Source organism: Eulemur rufifrons, chromosome 12, assembly GCF_041146395.1.
Source record: "Eulemur rufifrons isolate Redbay chromosome 12, OSU_ERuf_1, whole genome shotgun sequence".
Taxonomy (NCBI): Eukaryota; Metazoa; Chordata; class Mammalia; order Primates; family Lemuridae; genus Eulemur; species Eulemur rufifrons.
The window spans coordinates 6,838,206-6,854,873 of record NC_090994.1 but is presented as its reverse complement, the minus strand read 5'-3'; the positions used below and the strand labels follow the sequence as shown (position 1 = coordinate 6,854,873).

Sequence of the window (16,668 nt, the reverse complement as noted above, 5' to 3'; positions counted from 1 at the left end):
TGGCTCAAAGCCCCGCACCCCTCCCTTGTCGTAGTAATATATGAAGTCCTTATGGCCGCCACGGTTCTCTGTATCCAGTCACCCCGTGCCTGGTGGGCCAAGTTTCCTCTCACCTCTTAGCTTTCACCACCCAGGATTCCCTGCTGATTTTGGAACCTGCCAAACCTGCTCCACAGCCTTTGCATTTGCTGATCCTGCTGCCCAGAATCCTTTCCCCTGGAATCTTCACTTTCTCCACGTCGCCTTACCAGAGCTGCCTTCCCATATCGCTGTACATAAAACAGCCGCACCCACGCGCACCCTGCCCTCCTTGCTCTGGGGTTTTCTCTAGGACTTGCCCTCATTTGCTATGCATCTATTGTTTGTGTCTTACTCTCTCCTTCTAAGATAGGGATTTTCCTTTAATCATTGCTACACCCCTATTAGTAGAACAAGTAGGTGCTTAATTATTTGTGGAAAGAAGGAAGAAGAAAATACCGAACCTGGGAAATCAGGTTAATCGTGATGTAATTGATGGAGAAACAGGAATTATTTTGGGGGAGATGGTGGAATTCTTTCTTCACGTCAAGCCTCAAGTGACAGAAGAATTTCTTAAATTATCATTACACATTGTGAATAAATACCTCTTGGTTGACGGAGAAGAAAGTAAGCTCTGGGAGGTACCCACCATGAAGAGAACTTTTTTTTTTTTTTTAATTGCAGGTATGGTATTGCAAAAAGTCACTAAGATTAAAATGTACTAATTCTCCATTCAAGCTTTACTATCTTTTGCTACCTGTTTATTTTATCTTTCTTTCTTTCATTTTCTAAATAGGCAAGAAAATGTTCACAGACTGCAAGGACAACACAGTTTCTCCCAAGAGGCTTTTCTCAGACAGAGAACATAATTCAGCTAGTCATTTCCTCCGCTCGCGATTTTCCTTCTAGCTATGAGGTAGCAAGGAGCCCCCTGGACTCAGATCCAGTCTTCCTTCTCCAGGTCTCCCCAGGAGAAGAGTTCCAGGAGGTGCGTTCCAGAGAGGACACCGCCTGGAGCCTAAGGTAGTTTAAATGTGCAGTTGTTACTTTTGGATCGTTGCCAATAAAATACAGTCTGTGACCCCAGAATACAGGGATGCACCTGGCCCCTTCTCCGCAGGGATGCTCTGCTCTCTGGGCTGCTGGCCAGCTGGCTAGCTGGAAAAGGAGGGTCTGGGGTGGACTTTCTCCCTGAGCACGAGGGTCTGAATTTCCTCAGCTTGGGAGGGATCCCAGTGTTTTGGGATATAGGACTTCCAAATTAGGGCTTTCTAAATAATATCCCCACTGAGGATTCCCCTAGGGCTGGGGTCCCCAACCCTCATGCGCAGGTGGGTACCGGTCCGTGGCCTATAAGGAACCGGGTCACGCAGCAGGAGGTGAGCGGTAGCGAGCTATCGGGAGCATCATCTGTATCTACAGCCGCTCCCCATCACTCGCATCACCGCATAAACTCCACTTCCTGTCAGATCAGCGGTGGCATTAGAGTCTCACAGGAGCGCGAACCCTACTGTAAAGTGTGCATGGACGGATCTAGATTGCGCCTCCTTATGAGAATCTAATGCCTGATGACCTGAGATGAAGCTGGGGGGATGATGAGCCGCTGCAAATACAGATTGTCATTAGCAGAGAGGTTTGACTGCACAATAAATGTGATGCGATTGAATCATCCCCAAACCTCCCCCCCCCCTTCCTCCCATGGAAAAACTGTCTTTCTTGAAACCGGTCCCCTGTGCCAAAAAGGTTGGGGACCGCTACCCCAGGGGACGATTGGGTACTTGTGAGGAGCGCGCCTCGCCTGCGCCAGTTCTCTATTTATCAGAAGACAAATGTCCTGCTTTCAAGGCTCTAAACGGTGGCCCCAGGAGATCATGTCTGCCCTGGAGTCGCTTCCGGCACTCGCGGTGTCTGTTCAAGCTCTAGGGGGTGAACGCAGCAGTCAAATGCTCATTCATTCAACAAATATTTACTGCGCGCCGGCGGAGTGCCAGGCACTGGCGGTGCCCGGGCGAGAGGCAACTCCAACTCCTCGCCGCTCCCGGCCCGCGCACCGTGGGAGCGCAGCCCGCACTGCGCGCCCGCCGGCCGCCCCGCCTGGGTGCAGCCGGCGCCTCCCGCGCGGCGCTGGGGGCGCCCCCGCGACCCGGCCTCCGGGGTGTGAGCCGCGTGGGGAAGGCGGGGAACAACCAAAACACAGCCGGAGCCAGACCCCGGCCGCCCCGGGAAGCTGCTCCCGGGAAGTGCGCGAGGCGGAGCCGCGGCCGCCCCGGCGGGCAGAGCGCGGAGCCCGGCTCGGGGCGCGGAGGCGGCCCCGGCGGGGAGGGCGCGGCCGGCGGGAGGGGCCGGGGCGGCGCCGGGAGGGGCGCGCAGCGCGGCGCGGCCGCCCGGCCCAGCAGGTGACCGCGGGCGGCGCGGGCCGGGCCTGAGCGCGTCCGGGCCGGGGAGGCGGGGAGGCGGCCCGCGCAGTCGGGCGAAGTTGGCCGGAACATGGCGGAGGAGCCCGGGGCGCGCAGCAGCGCGGAGCGGCGGCGGCCGGCGCCCGAGGAGCTGTAGCCGCCGCAGCCGCCGCCGCCGCGGGGCGAGGTCGCCGCCATGGCCCGCTGGATCCCGACCAAGCGGCAGAAGTACGGGGTTGGTGAGTGATCGCCCCACCGCAAAGTTCGCGGGAGCGGCCCTGCCCGCTTGCGCGGAGCCGGGCGGGGGACGCCGGCGGGGCTCGGCCCCGCTGCCCTCGGGGGCGCAGTCCGGGCTCGATTCCCGCCGGGCAGCCCAGAAGCCGGCGGCGATCGGAGCCCTCCCCCGGGAGCGCCGCTGGGGAAGCCACCCGGGGACTGGAGACTCCGAGTGGCTCAAAGTGCAGTTGGGCTCTGGGACGGTGATCCCGCGCCCGATCCCGAGCTCCAGCGCTCGGCACGGTGGAAACGTCAAGGTGACGCTCCCGCGGGGCCCCAGCGGCGGGTGCGGTTTCGTTCGGGAGTAGGTGGCGGGCCGGGGTCGGCACGTGGGATGCTGCTTATTGTCGCGGTGCTTGCTGGCTTTTCTCTGCGTAGGATCTTCTCTGACGCTCCTAAGTGAGGAGTCGGGGTCGAGAGTCCCCCGCCCCCTTTGCTCCGGCGACTGGACTCCTGGTAATAGTTGTCAACTGAACGGGAAAGTTGTGGTGTGGAGGTGATGGAAGGGACAGGAAGTGTGTGGCACAGGGAGGGGGCGGCTGGCCCTTGGGCTGTTTGTGCGGACACTGGTTCCCTAACGGAACGTGTACGGAGAGCGTATAAGGCTGCCATCTGAATCCTGAGTTTCATCGGGGGACAAGAAGAGGATATTTTTATTAAGAAAACGGTGACAATCCCCGCGCTGGGTGCTTGGCATTCCTAACAGCTGCGCTGGGAGCCCCAGGATGTGCACAGGGATTGCTTGTTGTGTCGCTTTGGATCCTAAACAGGGGGAGGGTGGGTGGGGGTGGGAGCAAGTTTGACCCAGGTGAAAACCGGGATCTTTTCACTTTTTATCCAAGAGTGAGGTTGTTGAAGTCAACTGGGAAGACTTCTGCCATTAGCTGGGGCGATTACTACAGGCTGTTTAGACCTGGGCTAGTCCTTAGTATAACCACAGCTGACTGTGTTGAGAATTTTATCACCTCCTCTCAGGTTCATTCATTTGGCCTATTTGCAATTTAATCTTTCACTTTACTCCCCTTCTGAGTCTCTATTTTTCCTCACTTTACTAGTTAATGGGGAACAGTCACTGAACCTGTTAATGCTTTCTGAGGGCAATGTCAGTTTCAGAGACACTGTGAACACACCTAGATGCTTTTCAATTCTGTAGCCATGAGTCAGGTTTTTTTTTTTAAACCATGTCATATTTACTGTATTATTCCTAGATTGTGATCCTTCATATGAATATTATTCCTTGTTTTCCTTTTATCCAAAAAACTGATTTTTCCCCCATAAGTTACTTTTAGAGTCCATGCTCTCAGAAATAAGTAGAGATGTTTCTTCTGCCCCAGGCCATCATGTCATGATTTAGTCATAACGGTTCAGACAGGGATTCCTAATCAAGTGCCAGCTAATTAAGTAGCTAGTAGTTATGGAAGTGAAATGCTCCAAAATAGATAAAATCTATTTCTTTGCTTTTGAGCACTATGGAGTACTGACTACTACTAAGTGAAAGTATGTTTAGCGATGCCTAATTACACAAATGTTATCAATTCTAATTTTGTTTAAGAGGAGTAAAAGCTTTTTCCAAAACTATTGACTTGGGCGTCGCCAATGCAAATGTGTTCCAAAAATGTGGAACCAAATTTGCTATAGTCACAGGAGCGAGTATGATACTTTCTTTTTAATTGTTTTTTTTTGTTTGTTTGTTTGTTTTGTTCCTGTTCTAGAGTCAGTTGCTGTGTTCTGTCCTGAGTGGAATCAGTTCCGTGGTTTCAGTCAAGAAAAATATTTGGATTGCATTTCCTGGGCCTAGGTGTTAGGAAAATGATCCCAGGTTATAATTTGGGACACTTATTTCACCAGACGCAAAAGATTCTGATTGGTCTGGATTTGACAAAAGGACCCATAGTTAGGATAAAGTAACTGAAGAGCTAAGTCTCCCTTGTTTATTCCTGAAACTGTTTGTTGTTTCTGTCGCCTCCCTGCTTGGAAGCCTCCCCTGGTTTACAGGAAAAAGTCTTAACTGAGCCCAGATCTCAACGTTCCTTTCATCTGGTTCAACCTATCTTCACCTGCGTTCTCTCTCAAGCCTTCTTTCATTAACCCTCCAATGCAGGCAAACTGCCCTAATCTCAGTTGTGCAATATATTATGGAGAATCCCTCCTTTGGGACTTTGCTCCCATCGTGCTTGTCTCTCCATGGAGTTCCCTCCCACCTCTGCAGGGGACAATCTTGCCTTTCTCTGAGGGCTCAACTCCATTCCTACGGCCTCCTTCCAATTTACTATCTGCCAGACCTTCCCAAACCTTCACGCCTCTTCATTGCAATTCTGCATTGTGCCAGCCTCGGGTTCCGTGAATCAGAAAGTTACGGCTTTGTATTTCTATCGCGCAAGAGGTCTACCAGGTATTTATATGGGTGCATTCAGTAACTACTTGTTCTTGATGGTGGGGTGCCATTCCAAAGCAGACTAAGCTAATTTCTCCAGTGATGTAATGCAGGGTTCCCCCCCCATTAGGCTTTTAGCATTTCATTCACCCCAACATGAGTTTCATTTTGTTTGGTCAGATGAAGGAAGTGCGAGCCTCCAGTCTGTCGTTATCTCTGCAAGTGAAAAAAAAAAAGAGATATTCTACAGAGAAAAGAAGCGTGGAATAGACAGACTTGTTTAAATAGAATTGGGAAAATTGGCTTGTTGGAGTGTCTGCTGGTCAGATTTGGTTTCTGGGTGCAGGAAACCGCAGAAAAGCCATTTTGGAGCATTTTGATGCCTTAGAGCTGGCCATGGTTTTGCCTGTTGGGCTCTAAGAGGAGTTTGCGTCTGCAGAGCTTTGGTCTCGGTTTGAATTGTTCCTGGAGAAGCTGGCAGTCTCTCCTGCCTTATTTTATCTTGGTGCCACTGTTGGCTGTGCCTGACATAGCCTAGATTTTTCTACAGGGATTGAAATGCAGTCTGTCTGGGCTTTCTTAGTTCTTAAACATAGCATTGTTGGCCCAATCTCTAGCTTAAGTGGGCCTAATTGGCTTATGTGTGTTATCTGTGTCATCAAGTGCAGTGACTGATAGATTCTTTAAACTATGACCCTTTAGTACCCCTGTGTGAAGTGCTAAGTGCTTAGGGTAAGTGCTCTTTCCTGGAACCCTGGAAAACTTGTTTTTCTTTCTTCCTTTTTCTTTCTTGTTTTCCTTGTTTTTTTCTCTCTTTTCCATTCTTTTTTTCTGTTTTGCTGTTTGAGGATATGAAGGTATGAAACACTTTTATTTAGATCTTAAGCAAACAGATAAATACTCAGAATACTCCTGTGATTATCAAAACATTCATTTTTAAGCCTGTTTCCACACAAGCCATTAATGTTAAGAACAGCCCCAGGTGAGGTTAATCATGGATTCCCTGCAAAGTCATTCATTATTGCATGTTGGGATTTGCAATTGTATATATTTTTATGATGGGATAAAAGGTAGTTTTGGGAAATACTAGCTTTCACTGTTCGCTCTTCACCTGTGTAGTTGTGCTAGGCCCAATTAGCTCAAAAGTACTGAACTGCGTAGAGCAGGTCCTTGAATGCTGATTTAAGGTTGACTGCAGACTCCTGATCCTCTTGTTAATGCATTCAGGTGTGTGTTACTTCCCACCCACTTTTTCCTCACTGTGAACAGCATATTCCCTACACTATAGCTGCCGGGGTAGAGCTGGGAGGGAGTCTAATAACTACCATCATTTTGAATTAGTGATGAGCATATATGGTTGTTCGAGATATTTGCAATAACCATAATATGATATGAGAATACCTGTGGTTTCTGTTGGTGACAATATCTCAGGTGCTATTAGTTCAACTGTGGTTTATTGCCTAAATTAAGTAATTAAAGTAAATGCTTAGGGTCAGAAAATAGAGATGTAACTTTTTTTCCTATTCATGTTCATGGATCCTCTGAATTTGAACATAGATTAAGAATGCTTGTCTGACAGTCACACAGCTAATTAGTTACAGAGGCATCTGAGCAACAATTGTAACACTTGCTGGCCACCTCTCTACACGTGACCCTGTGCTAGGTATTATACAATTATAATGACCCGAAGAAGCCTTTGCCTCGATGTGTTCATATTTTAACAACACTGAGGCTAAAAATAAAAGGAAAAGAGAATTTAATATGCATTAAGAACTTACCTTGTGGGGTGCAATTCTGAACCCTTTATTTCAGTATGCACGTGGGGGTCTTAGTGACACTTTCCAGGGGGTGTCCATGCAATTAAAACTTTTTTTTGCGATAATACTAAGATGTTATTGGCCTATTTACATTCTCCTTGTCTCATGAGTATACAGTGGCGTTTTCCAGAGGCTGTGTGAAGTGTGACGTGGCAACGGATTGAATGTAGAAATAGGTATAAAAATCTAGCTGGCTGAAGCCAGACATTAAAGAGATCTACAAATACGCAAAACAGTGCCATTCTTAGGAGTGTTTTTGTTTGAAAAAATAGTTTTGTTCATTAAAAAGATATATTTTTGCTAACATGTATTGGGTTTATTATAGTTATTTTAAATTAGTTAAGAAATAAATATTTGTCAGGGCCTGGTGGTCCCCACCTATAATCCTAGCACTCTGGGGGGGCGGAGGCTGGAGGAGCACTCGAGGTCAGGAGCTCATGACCAGCCTGAGCAACAGTTGAGACCCCATCTCTACCATAAAGAAAGAAAGAAAGAAAGAAAAAAAAAAAAAAAAAACAGCCGGGTGTGGTGGTGCTTGCCTGTAGTCCCAGCTACCCGGGAGGTTGAGGTAGAAGGATTGCTAAGAGCCCAGGAGTTGGAGGTTGCTGTGAGCTATGATGACACCACTGTACTCTACCCAGGGCGACAGAGTGAGACTCTGTTTCAGCAACAACAATAACAAAAAACAAGGCAACTGAACACTCTTCCTCACAACCCCCGGCCCCTTTAAAAAATATTTTATAAATGCCTCAATTTGAACTTCTGAGATGATAAATACTGATAGATGGAATCCATATAGATGGAAAGTCCTCGGGGGTTCTCAAAAACTGCTTTACATGTTACTCCATTAAATCATTGAGGTAGTGCTGTGAGATGCTGTTGTCCCCTTTTCCAGATAGGGAAAAAGGAGGTTCACAGAAGATAAGTTTCTCATGCATGGCCATGTAATCATAGACAGAGAGACTAAAAGTCTTTAGCCTGTGTTGTTTCCCAAACTCTGCTGTTCATCGGTCCTCTTGGTTTTTGCCACGTGCAGGCACTGCTGTGTAGCAGCTTCGTGGCTAGTGCCACACCCTTTGCCATGTCATGCCCGTTTCATTTTCTATGGAATTTTACGTTGCCTGCTCGTTGTCTTTTTTCACTTAAACAATTATTGAAAAAGAAAGCCTTACTATATTCCTACTACCACTTGCCAGAGAAAGAAGCAGCTATAAAAATGAAGGCAACAAATGTAAGAGTGGTGTATTGGATTCTGGCTAGATGCTGTTGCCTCGTCAATGCTAAAGCCCGAGGAAACTGGTGCTCACTTGAATCTTTGATACAGTATCACTTCTCATTATTTGTGGTAGTTCTTTTCTATAAAGTCTCAGCAAGTGCTGAGTTGGTGAATACTGAGCCATTGCTCCTAGGGGAAATGCAGGGTTAGGTTCCTGTGAGCCTTTGCTCACAGAGGGGCACATAACTTTATGTGTTTCTATTTTAAGATACTATATATATGTATATATATATAGTTGATTCATTAACTCTGAACTCATGGCCAACAGCTGTGTAACTCATGCCTGCAGGAAGCTTATCTGATGCATGCATTTTCTCTCAAGGCACCTCACAGCTCTTCTGCGCTCAAGAATGTTAGCACTTCAGCACTACCCGTGGGGGGCCTATTAATAGCAAAATCACCAAAAAAAAGCACAAAAATGAGAAAAATGTGGTGGTAAATAGACCCCAAAAAAGATGCTTGTTTACAGCAGGAGAGCTGAAACAAGGATGTGGAACGGGAATGTCACCTTGTTTGGCCTCAGCTGGGAACTTGTGCGTCATCAGGAGTATTGATTTTGGGGTTACAAATAAAGTTTAGTGAGTAGGCAAATTCACAAATAAGGAATTAGTGAATAATGAGGATCTACGGTAGTTAGCTAAAAAGAGAATTGAAAATAGAAGCACTTTTCTTTCCACCTGTGTTCTTTTTCCCACAGATTTGATGCAGTTGACCATTTCCTTCTTGAAATACTTTCTTCTCCGGGCTTCTGATCCCATCTCTCTGTGGTTTTCCTCCCGTGTCCCCACCCTTCCTCCTCCTCGTGCCCTCCTCCTCCTCTGCCAGACCTTTAGATCTTGTCATACCCTGGGCTGGCCTCTGTGCCTTTTTATCTACCTGCCACCAAGTGATCTCACCCCCTGGCTCTAACTCCCATCAGTTTGCCGACTGCTCCCACTTCCTAGTTCCAGCTCAGCGCTCTTCCCTGTGCTGCCTGGTCCCGGCCAGCTGTGAACCGGGCAGCTCTCATTGGCTCCCTAATGGGCAGTTCCTGCTTCCAGAGCAGTTTTGATCCTTGCTAACCCCACGCCTGCACCTTCTCCGGTTCCGTCATCTCTGTCCAGTGGCTCAGGCAAAAACTAGGAAGGAGTCATCCACATTCAATCTGTCCTCCAGTTCAGTCTATCTCTGTCCTACTCCAAATAGATCCCCAAAGCACCACTCTTACTGTCCCTGATGCGTCCTTGTCAACACTAGCTCAAGTCACCTCCCGCAAGGCAGCGGCAGCAGCCTTCTAACTGTTCTTACCCTCGTCCTCTTGAAGTCATTCTCCAAACAGTAGCCGGAGGAACTTTTTAAAGGCAAAAACCGGACATTGCCACTTCCCTGCTTATACCCCCCGTGCTTTCCCGTTGTAGTCAGGACGACACTGAAGCTCCTGCTCATGGCCTGCAAGGCCCTGCATGGTCAGATCATCTCCTGACCTCTTTTCCCTCCCTGCATTCCAGCCACACTGGCTTTATTTCTGTTTTTCCCGCTAGCCAAGCTCAGTTTGACTCAGGGCCTTGGCACCACCTCCACCCTCTTGTGGAATGTGCTTCCCCACATCTTAAAATGTCCAGTTCTCCTGGATTATTCAGGTCTTTCTTCAAATAATCCCTCCTTAGAGGCTTCTCCAAGAACCCTAGCTAAATGGTACCAGTGTCCTTGCCCACGCCTTGGAATGTCCAGCCCTGTCCCTTTATTTATTTGTTAGTGTTTACTGTCTGTCTCCGGTACTGGAGTGTGAAGTTTTGAGGACAGCAACTCTCTTTGTCATCAGCATGCCCCAGCCCCAGGAACACACCTGGCTCCTAGTGTGCACTCAGCAGATACGTGCTCAGTGAATAAAGGCACGCTGGGCCCGTCTACCCACATTTGTCTTGCCTACCATGAGAGCGATTTTGCCCACACTTGGAAGATACTGCTCTGTTTGTGCCTCCCATGAGGTGACATTAAAGGCAGGAGGAGAAGATGAAACATTTAAATAATAGAGTAATAAACTGTTTAAGCAAACTATTGTGTGAACACTGTGGGGTGGGAGAGGAATTGAAATCGTAAGTGCTGCTTCATTAGATGGGAACAATGGCCCGGGGATTTGCTCTTTTTGTTTCTCATTATTTGTGGAGGCTTCACGAAGGAAGGGGCATTGTAGAGTTGGCTGCATGGAAAGAAAAAGCTTGACCATAGTGGTGAGCGGGGTTTAGGCGGTTCTGAGTCATTGCACTGGTGCTGCGCTGAGCACGAGTCGGGAAGGAAAGAGGGTGCAGTCTAACGGAGGGAACAAGACATTCAGATTCGTCGGTTACTTCCCATTTCCAGAAAAGGGGTCGGGATGCCTTACAGCAAGAGCATATATACTGTACACTGGGTAATGAAAGAAAAAAATCTAAGAGGTCACAAGGAATGTGGAGAAGAAAAAATAATTTAGAGAGCTGGCAAGGGGCATCGAAGCAAAGGTAGTAGTTACTCAAAAACTAGTTTTTCTGAATTTTTGTTGTGGTCATAGCTGCAGTGTAGCCATCATGCTTTCTGAAAACTTAATGTGTGTTTTCTTCTCATCTAAATATTAAGAGGCAGCCCAGTGCAGCTCGTGGGATAAGGGATCAGGTCTTACTGCAATGAGTTTTCCCATAAAGCAAAATTTTTCCAACTTCTAGCTTATTTCCAGCAAGACTCAACACAGTAACATTATCATTATAACCCGGTGCATATAAAAGATTTTAGTACTTTTGAAAGAATAAAAGGAATGATCCAGAACTTTGGAATGAGCTGTAATGAAATGAAACCCGTAACTCTGTGGTCCAGGAACTTAAGGCCACATAGTTTGTTCTTCAGTAAATATTTCAATGAAGGGAAAAATAGTTTTCTCCTTCATCAAATAGGTAGAACCACCCATAATATGCCTGATCTCTGTGGACATTAAAGGACATAATAAATCCTTTGGGAGTCCTTTGACATTGTGTAATTAGCCTCCAGCATACCTCAGGAATAATGAAGTTTTTATTGTTAAGCATTAGGAAAGTGTTTTTCAGAAATTATTTTGGGGCAGAGCTGTGGATGAGCATTTTAATTGTATTTTTCCGAGCGATGTTCAGGACATGTCCTCTCGGAGCCTGGGCCGGCAGTCGGGGCTCACTCAAACGATTGTCTGGATGCTGGCAGCCACTTCCTGAGCGAGAGACAAAAGTGGGCTTTGTGTTTTGCAAAGCTCTGTGCCATTGCAGAGCCACCGCTGTTCAAATGGGTTCACGGTCGTTTTCACCTTTTCTTACTCATGCCATTGGCCCTGACATTCACACCCAGTTGAACTCTGTGACTGCCCACATCAGATGATATTTGGACCCCAGAGATGCCCTGTCTAAGCATCCTGGGTATTGACTCTTTGTCTTTTAAAACAACTTGGGGGAAGGAAATTGCAGTAGAAATTAATTCCCTCTTGGAAATAGCTCTGCTGACTCAGCCAAGGTGAGTAAGAACGCATCCTACCTGTGTATCTGCGCCAGGATGGGCTGTATTTGATTGTACTTTCTTGGAGCCGGGGATGACATGGCTCTCAGGCCCCAGTCTTTCCTGCCCACGACCAGTTAGTTATAAGACTAAGTTGTAAAAATCTAACAGTGTTGCCCTTTTGTGTGTAGAATCAGAAGATATTAAGAGCTCAAGTATGTAAGCAGCACCTCTTGGCTAACACCCTCGTTTTATAGAAGAAAAAAGCCCCCAAGGCATCAAGTGACTTATCTAACATCACACAGCTAGTAGCAAATTTTTGTTTCAACTTGTCTTCTAGCCCTTTCTCTTTATAGCTCCGGAGAGAACAGGTTTCCTTTATCAGATCTTAAAGGTTCTGGAGAGTAAATTCTCCCCTCTTCAATCCTAAAGGGAAAATGCCCGGGTCTCCTTGGATTTTTTTTTTTTTCCCCTCCAGGTGGAGGTTTTGTTATAAATAAGATCCAGAAAACATCTTCCCTTTTTGAAGCGTTCTGGGAAGGAAGTGTGTCTTGGGAGGTTGGAGCTGCAGAGTGGAAGTCCCATCGTGGGTTCCACGGTTTAGCCACTGACTTCTCATGTGGTTTCGGTCCTTAGCAGGGTGATAGTGACGTGATATCATCAGTTGCCAAATGAGTAAATAATTTCGCATTGTCACCAGGTCACAGGCGCCATTGAGAACGGATGTCACTGTGTTTTGCAAAGTGTTGGGGGGGGAAGGAAGGAGCATGTATTGATAATAAAGGATGGTAATAGTGACCTGGAAATGAGAGGACATTTGAATTTTTTTTAAGGCCTGTATTTCAAACAAAATGAGGATGCCACGTTCTGAAGACTAACTCAGGAGAAGTTTGTGTAAGGCATTTCCTTATCCTGCTCTGTTTCTCTTTGTTGGGGGTGGACAGCTTTCACCTAGAGGATGAGGTGCAGCCTCAGCTCATGCAGAGACAGCCACTGTCATTCTCCTTCTGTAGCAAACTCACCCTGAAATAGGGCATTATCTGTCTGCCTGGTATCAGAGGCACTCTGGCTGGGCCTCGAGTTCCCTTCAGAACAGAAGTAAGTATTATAGCAAGTTGCCCTTGCTCTTTATGCTAAGCACAGCAGGCCTGTATATCAAATTGTGGCAGCATGATTTGTTTTAGATTGTTAGTTTCTATTTTGCAGGATTCTGAGGCATAGTTTCTGTGAACTTACAGGGTTACATATATTTCCTCAATCAGTGAACACTAGAAGCATGTTTACACATTTGTTATCTTTTTTTTTTTTTTTTTTTTTTGAGACAGAGTCTCACTCTGTTGCCCGGGCTAGAGTGAGTGCCGTGGCGTCAGTCTAGCTCACAGCAACCTCAAACTCCTGGGCTTAAGGGATCCTTCTGCCTCAGCCTCCCGAGTAGCTGGGACTACAGGCATGTGCCACCATGCCCGGCTAATTTTTTTGTATATATATATTTTAGTTGTCCATATAATTTCTTTCTATTTTTAGTAGAGACGGGGTCTCACTCTTGCTCAGGCTGGTCTCGAACTCCTGACCTCGAGCGATCCACCCGCCTCGGCCTCCCAGAGTGCTAGGATTACAGGCGTGAGCCACCGCGCCCGGCCCACACATTTGTTGTCTTTAACAAAAAAAGGATCCTAGGGGTCACAAATGTTGGGAGCTTTGATAGAAATGAAATGACAGTGTGTTGTATCTTATACTATTACTGTGGAGTTTATTGTGGTTTCAAAAATCCAATTATCATTGCTATCAGCTCTGTTAAGTATCGATTACAATTAAAATGCACGTACCATTTGACTTAGCTGTTCTATTTCTGTGAGATTGTCCTACAGATATACTTATACATGGGGAATAATATGTGGAGAAGGTTATTCATTTCAGCATTATTTATAGCAAAAACATGAAAACTTAAGTGTTGATCATTTGGGGATGGACTTAGTAATTTATGGCACATGCATACAATGGAATACTACGCAGCCAACACAAGGAATCAGAGTCAATGATGGATAAAGTGTCTGACAGTGAAGACACTATCATGCAGTGTTTAAAGGATGAGCTTTTAAAAAAATGGTTCTGAATCAATTGCTTATTTATATTGAAAAAAATGTGTCTGGACTTCTACTTAATACTACATAAAAATCGATTCCAGATATATGAAAGATACATCAGTGAAAGTTCTTTGAAGAAAACATAAGATATCTTCATGACCTTGGAATAGGTAGAGATTTCTTAAAGGGACATGAAAAAACATTAAAAGAAATAATTTACACTGGGTCATATTAAAATTAAGAACTTCTGTTCATGAAGAGATTAAAAGGGCAACGCACAAAGTGGAAGAAAAAGCATTCCCAATATACATGTCTGGCCAATACCTTATATTGAGAATATGTAAAGATTGTCTGCAAATCAATAAGAAACAATTACCCAATAGGAAAATGGGCAGAAGATTTGAATAGACACATCAGAAAAGATGATTCCAAATGTACAGTGATCATGTGGAAAGGTACTGGTCTCCATCTGTTATCAGGGAGATAAAAACACAATGCCAACCAGCCTGAGCAAGAGCGAGACCCCATCTCTACTAAAAATAGAAAGAAATTATATGGACAGCTAAAAATATATATAGAAAAAATTAGCCGGGCATGGTGGTGCATGCCTGTAGTCCCAGCTACTCGGGAGGCTGAGACAGGAGGATCGCTTGAGCTCAGGAGTTTGAGGTTGCTGTGAGCTAGGCTGACGCCACGGCACTCACTCTAGCCTGGGCAACAGAGTGAGACTCTGTCTCAAAAAAAAAAAAACAAAAAACAAAAAAAACAACACAATGCCAGATGATTACAGCCACACCGACTAAACTGAAAAACAAAACAAAACAAAACAAAAACAGGAATACTAGCTGTTGGCGAGAATGTATGGCATGCACTGGTGGGAGTGTAAATTGGTACAACCACTTTGGAAAACTGTTAAGCAGTTCCTAGTAAAGTTAGACATGCAACTTTCCAACAGTTCTACTCTTATGGAAATGAAAATACTTGTGCAAGACTGTTCATAGTACACTATTCAAAATAGCCCCAAATCAGAAACTGCACACATGCCCATCCGCAGTTTATTGGATATGTAAATTGTGGTATTCTCACACAATGCAATTCCAGAGGACAGTGAGAATGCATGGTTTACATGTACATGCAGAAATATGGATCAAGCTCACAAGCTAAGCGAAAAAATGCAAACACAAAAGAGTATATGGTGTATTATCCCTTTTATATAAATGCCAATACAGGCAAAGCTAATCTTTATTTTTAGAGGTTAGATGGAGGTTACCTTGATGTCTGCAGGGTGGGGGTGGGGGTGGATGTGCTGGAAGGAAGGACTGAGGGACGTTTGGGTTATTTGTAATGTTGGTTGTATTTCTTGACCTGGGTACTGGCTAGGTGGGTGTATTCCGTTTGTGAAAATTTAGTGAAATATACATACATGGCATGTGTACTTTTTCTGTATGAATATTACATTTAAACATTTTAGAAAGAAAAAGAATGAGACAGCTCTTATATATGTTGCTATAGACTGTTTCCAAGATATATTTGAATAAAAGAGCAAGATACAAAAAGGGCACATACTATTAATTTTATTCACTAAACAAATATTTTTGAAGTACCCACTGCGTGTCGGGCACTGTTCCAGACACTGGATGCAACAGACGAAAGTGGGTGTTTGTGTGTACTTGAAATGCTAGACCGTTTCTGAAAGTTATACACAAGAAATTGTTCATTGATTATTTCCTGGAATGGGTGATTGAGTGTCAGAAGTAGAAAGGAGAATTGCTGTGGAATTTTTGTACCTCTTAAAGTTTGCGAAATGTGAATGGATTACCAATTTAAGCAAATAAGTAAATTGAACTTAATGCTATTATTGTTAATGTAATTTGTGAGATGAAGGAGGCCACCGTTATCACGTCTGCTTTGTAGATCCAGCAACTGAAACACGATATTTTGTTGGTTTGCCCCGAATCACACAAGAGGTCTTGGTTGGCTTTGGCAAGCAAGTCTCCCACGATAGCTCCCAGATTATGCTGACTCTTGCATATTCTGGCAAAAGCCTAACTGTATATGTTCCTATAAATCTTGATGGCCATCAGAAATTTAATACACTTTGCTTCCTACCATTCAAGTTAATTACATAGGACACACTCTGTCTCTTGATTTATAATTAAAAACCAAATCCAAAGATTTTGCTTTGGTTAAGGGCAAAACGGAATTTTCATGCTTACGCTAGTCTTATCTCTTTATAATCCTGAATTTTAAAACTTGTAGAATCACGTCACATTTCACTAATTTTAATTTTAATTTGTTGGTTTTAAAAATCTAAATGACTTTCACGGTGGATAAACCTTTCGTTTCAGGCTTTGACTCTTCTCTCTGTTTGAAGGCAGGAAAGTATGATGTAATTGTCTTATTTTCATAAGGTAATGGGTAGTCCTGTGGCATATGCAACACTTGGTCTTGCATTACATAAAATAAAGTATTTCAATAATGAACTGGAACACTTACATATAATTATTTCTATAGTCTAACCGTATCGCTAGTATTATACACTTTTTAAAAAATGTGTCTGAGTTCTGGAAGAATATTGAGACATAGATGTTGATTTGTTCAGTGCCACAAGTTAAGCTAACATTAGACCCTGGTTACTCCTTTCAGTCCTGCAGACTGTGTGCGGTGTGGGCAAGCCATGCTTGAAATCAGAGTTGTTGGGGCAGATATAAGAACCGTTGGCTGCAGAGTGAAGTTTTGGACAGTAGCTCCTTGTCGCTGGGATTTATGAAATCCAGATCTATTAACTTTTGTTACTCTTTGCCTTTGTGAAGTCATATAAGGCTCTAAGCCAAGTGAGAAGGTAGGATTAAAAGGAGCTCACTTCCTGGTACAGTGGGCAGTACGCAGTCGTTATCTGAAAGTTTGCCTGACGGTACGTTAACCTGGCAGTTAGGTGTCCTTGTTTGCAGAACGGGTT

At 45.2% G+C, this 16,668-nt stretch overlaps 1 protein-coding gene across 1 annotated transcript in view; it reads left to right on the top strand.

Annotated features, from left to right (window-relative positions):
* Positions 1 to 2,582: 2,582 nt before the first annotated feature.
* Positions 2,583 to 16,668, top strand: part of DOCK5 (dedicator of cytokinesis 5) — a 169,138-nt gene continuing 155,052 nt past the window's right edge. The window contains exon 1 of the mRNA XM_069484838.1: positions 2,583 to 2,653. Within this exon, the coding sequence (XP_069340939.1) occupies positions 2,611 to 2,653 (43 nt within the window). The 5' untranslated portion in view covers positions 2,583 to 2,610. The remainder of the gene's footprint in view (positions 2,654 to 16,668) is intronic.